Below are 4,423 nucleotides of genomic sequence, written 5' to 3' on the forward strand. Positions count from 1 at the left end.
GAGAGAGAGAGAGAGAGAGAGAGAGAGAGAGAGAGAGCACACTTCTGCCTCTCATGAAACCTCAATTGCGAGCTCCCCTACTACAATTTCATGGAGCATATTTAAATGGAGGTTGCTGTTTCCCAAAGTGACAATTTTGACCTTTAACCTGGAGCTGCAACTAACTATTATTTTCATTATCAATTGATCTGTAAATTACTTTTACGATCAATCATTAATGATTTAGTAAAATGTCGGAAAACTGTGAAAAATGCCCGTCATAATTTTCTAGAAGCTGAGGAGGCGTCTTCAAATCAACTTCTGTTCGACCAACACTCCAAATACTAAAGACATTCAATTTATAGTAATATAAAAGAGACAAAAGAAGAAAATCCTTGAGTTTGAGATCAGGAAACATTTTTACCATCAGTCGCATTAAAACTATTAATCCCTGATCAAAATTGTTGACAATTATCATTCTGTCAAATGATTAATGGATTAATCGACTAATTATTTCAGCCCTGATTTAACAAAAGTCTAAAAAGGTAAAAGACAAGATCATTTCAATTAATATATCTATATTACGATGAATGAGGATAAATGAACTCACATGAAATATCAGCTGTTAAACTTGTACTAACAGCTGACTCAGTGCTGCCATCTTGTTTGTTGTAGGAGGCCGTACAGGAGATTGTCTTTCCATGATGGTTTTGAGAGGCAGTGAAGGTCACAACAGAGGTCTTGACTTTAGTTTTGTCCTGATTCTCCTGCAGTGTCTCCACACTCTCACCCAGGTGGGGGGTCCATGTCACAGTTGGAGGATGAGACAGACAGGGAGCTGGAGCAGAGCACATCAAACTCACCGAGGTTCCCTCCTTCACCTTCAGTGCTGACGGAGTCAGAGTCGGTCTGGCAGGAACATCTGGTGAGAAGGTACATTTGAACCAGTCACTAAACAATCAGTTCTCCATTTTGTTTACTATTCTCCAAATGCAATGAAGGCAAAACAAAGTCAGAGCAGTTCTACAAGAGAAATGAATGAGTGAAATGTAAGTAGACAGACTTTAATACCTGTGAATGAAATAGAGATTTGATCAGCAAAATTATATTTCAGGTCATTGTCACATCCCAGCCTGAAGAAATAGTTATTGCTGTTATCAGGTTGCATGTTGTTCAGGGTTGTGGTGCAGTCTTTTCTTCTCAAGTCTCCTCTCAGTTCTCTCTTTATTGTACTTGTTTGTGGATTACTGCTGTCAAACACAGTCTTCTGATCAATTCTCCATATTGCTCTACATGTGTTATCTAAGTGTGCATTGTATTTGTCCTCTATCTCAAAGGAGCAGGGGATGGTCACACAGGATCCTTTAAGAACCTTTATAGTCTTCGGTATAGACGCCTTAAACTCTCCACACAGGGCACCTGAAACACAAGAAACACATCTTGAATAAGAACAAGTGAATAATACTTTACAGTCATGAGGATTCTTTACTGTTTGGTTGCCTTGCTAAAACCTTACCACTATACATTATTCTTAGAATAATCCAAAATGATGAATGTAAAGATTCTGCTTTGTTCCCACAGTGTTTATTTTTCTCGATGTTTAGATTAAATAAATTATTCAGCCATCAGATTAAAGTTTTAAGAAAAAGGAAGCAGAACACTTTTGTGGCTCACTGTGTTCTTCATTTGCTGCAGCATGTATTACAGATACTGTTGTACTGTGGTGTGACTACTTGGCTAACATTGTGTAGTGATAGTTTTTGATCATTTTTAATACTCAATGATTCAATTATGAATTTACTTCAGCTCACCTTGCAGCAGAGAACCAATGAGAAGGAGAGTCAGAGCTGCAGACATCTTTGTGTGTCAGGAGAGGCAGAAACTCTGGAGATTACACATGAAACAATTCACTTATTTAGAGCATTTCATCCCTAATTAACGATTTAAAGATTATTAAAGGAAGGTTTATGAATGAGGCAACTATTGAATGCAATATTTGCAGAGGTTGCTGGTGGAGAAATGTTTTGCTGAGCCTGTATTTGTTTTAGATCTTTATCAATGTGAAGACTGTGTGATTCTGAGACAATGAAACTCAACTGAATTAAATTACTTTTGGTGTGTCAACACAATCACACAATTGAACAATTAAATTAAACATAACTTATTTAAATTATTGATTTACAAATTTGCCAGGCTTTTATGAAAGCTGGTGATGGAGATATTCAACAAAAGTGTAATACTGGTTTAGTGTTTCTACTGAGTGTGAGAGAAAAACAAATACTTGTTTGTTATGCTTTAATATTCAGTTCATCACTGAAACAACAAGCTGCTATTTATAACTTGTAAAACTTGTAAGAAGAAATGATGATGAAATGGAAAAACAGGAAGAAAATTGCTGAAAGAAAAACCGACAAACAAACAGTTTATTTTATTTATTTCTTTAAATACTAACAGAGTTATTGTTTTAGGCTAATATTTTCAACAGTAACAATGTCCAAAACCACAACCAAATGACGGATTAAAAGTTTCAAAGTGTTGTCCCTTTCAACAAATTTATTTAAATTTTTACTTTTGAAATTGTTCATTGTTCTAAAGTATATTTACTTAATGTTTACGTTTTTAGTATTTAGTATTTTATTCAAATCCGTTTTAATTATTTATATTTTAATAAAAGATATGATGACTTACATTGTCTTCAGGTCTTTCGTGCAGATAGATGGAAGATGTGTAGAGAAGTGAAGTTCCTTAAAAGTTGTGCTGCTTTTTCAAACAACTGCAAGATTTGAAAATGAGGAAGTCACTAAAGGGCGCATGGGTGCGACTATGAAATGTACTTATTTATCAGACATGATTTTAGACTGTCCCACATTTGTCCTAAACCGAGCTTTTACTTTACCCACATATATATTTTTTATCCAAATATTGAGTCTTTTGGCCTGAAATAAAACAAAATCTTTGCATTACCAACCTGGTAAAGGGAATTTTTGTAAATGATTAAAACACAACAAAAACCTATAATGAGCCTTTATTGTCAAAGCAATTTGCACAGATATTATAAAACATTAACATATTTAAACTATGTACTGAAATTACACCAATTAGACTGGATAGTATAATCTACAGACTGACCAGTAAATCTGGATGGAGAAGGCGATGACATATAATCAATTAACTTTCCCATGATAATTAACATAATCATAAAACAGTAGAGAGATCTTGCAGCTATGTAAATTATTAAATTGCTTAAAGAAATATGGTGATAGCAAATTCATCCTCAGTCAAATTCAATTCAACACTTTGGTCTCATGTGATTTCATGCAACACTTAATGAAAGCATGTAAAAAAAGTAAAGCTGCATCCATGAGAACATCAGTAATGCAAAGTTAAAGATAATACAGGACTGTTAATTATTCTCATGTATGAGAGGGAAACAGTGACACAACATGTTATGATGTGAAACAGTCAAACTCAACAGCTCTACATGAACCTCAGAATGTGAGAGAAGAGTTCACTCAGTTCAGTCGTTTGCTGTGTTGATGACATACATGGTCCCTATGTACTGTACCTTTAAGAGACAAAATACACCTGGAAATATAATACAGCACAATACAAAACCACCCCCAAAAACTACACCAAAAACAAAAACACCACCAACTCAAAAGTGACCACAAAGTAAACGGAATACCTCTGTGATCCAGTTTCAGTGATAATTTAACAGTATAGCCCCACAGAGCTAGTATCTCTAGTAGTTATTGCAGTGCTATGTTGCATTGCTTTGTGTATCTGCTCATGTTACTGTGTTATTGTGTACTGTGATTACACTAAAACTTAAATATATGCTATGTTGGAGTACCTGTCGAAGTGTAATACATTCCAAGAAATATTTCTGTGTAGTCGCTGAATAATCATCAAGGCACTTAGTGGACGATGTCAGCGTCATTCTGTAATGACTCTACACTACTGAGACTGGTCTGTTTGATCCAATGCTATGTAAACCGTGTTCTCTTCATTTGGCTTCACGTTCTTTCTTTATTTCCTATGAAGAAAATCCTTAGAAGGAGATGTATATCTCCTCAGTCAAAATGTATTTTCTGTTCTTTATAAAACATGTACTACTCTTGATCAACAAAACCTCAAACATTTAAGAAAGTATTTAACTTACATTGTTTGAAGCCCAACCCCCCCGTAGAATATTGATTGAATAGCTCTCATATCACTAATCACACGTTTGTCTCAATAAATGAAATACAGAAATCCTTCAGTAACGTTATTTGATGATTATGAAGATCAGTGGATGTTTACAGAGTCATCTTGAAGTTTGGGCAATGACATCATACTCTGGAGATCTGTCTCTGGGATCCAATGACATGTAAGTTTGGTCCACTTCTTTTGGCTTCACTCTCTTTCTGGATTTCCTTTAAGGACAACAAAGAACAATCCATAT

At 34.9% G+C, this 4,423-nt stretch overlaps 1 protein-coding gene across 1 annotated transcript; it reads right to left on the reverse strand.

Moving 5' to 3' along the window:
• Positions 1-120: 120 nt before the first annotated feature.
• LOC116379238 (myelin-associated glycoprotein-like) lies at positions 121-2,708 on the reverse strand. Its single transcript, XM_031841177.1, has 4 exons — positions 2,668-2,708; positions 1,791-1,863; positions 1,051-1,398; positions 121-901 (listed from the first exon to the last, which is right to left on the reverse strand). Exons 2-4 carry the CDS (start codon positions 1,834-1,836, stop codon positions 561-563), a joined length of 735 nt encoding a protein of 244 aa, XP_031697037.1. The 5' UTR covers positions 1,837-1,863; positions 2,668-2,708; the 3' UTR covers positions 121-560.
• Positions 2,709-4,423: the final 1,715 nt, after the last annotated feature.

This window comes from Anarrhichthys ocellatus, unplaced genomic scaffold (genome assembly GCF_004355925.1).
Source record: "Anarrhichthys ocellatus isolate YVR2014 unplaced genomic scaffold, GSC_Weel_1.0 scaffold3950, whole genome shotgun sequence".
Classification (NCBI taxonomy): Eukaryota; Metazoa; Chordata; class Actinopteri; order Perciformes; family Anarhichadidae; genus Anarrhichthys; species Anarrhichthys ocellatus.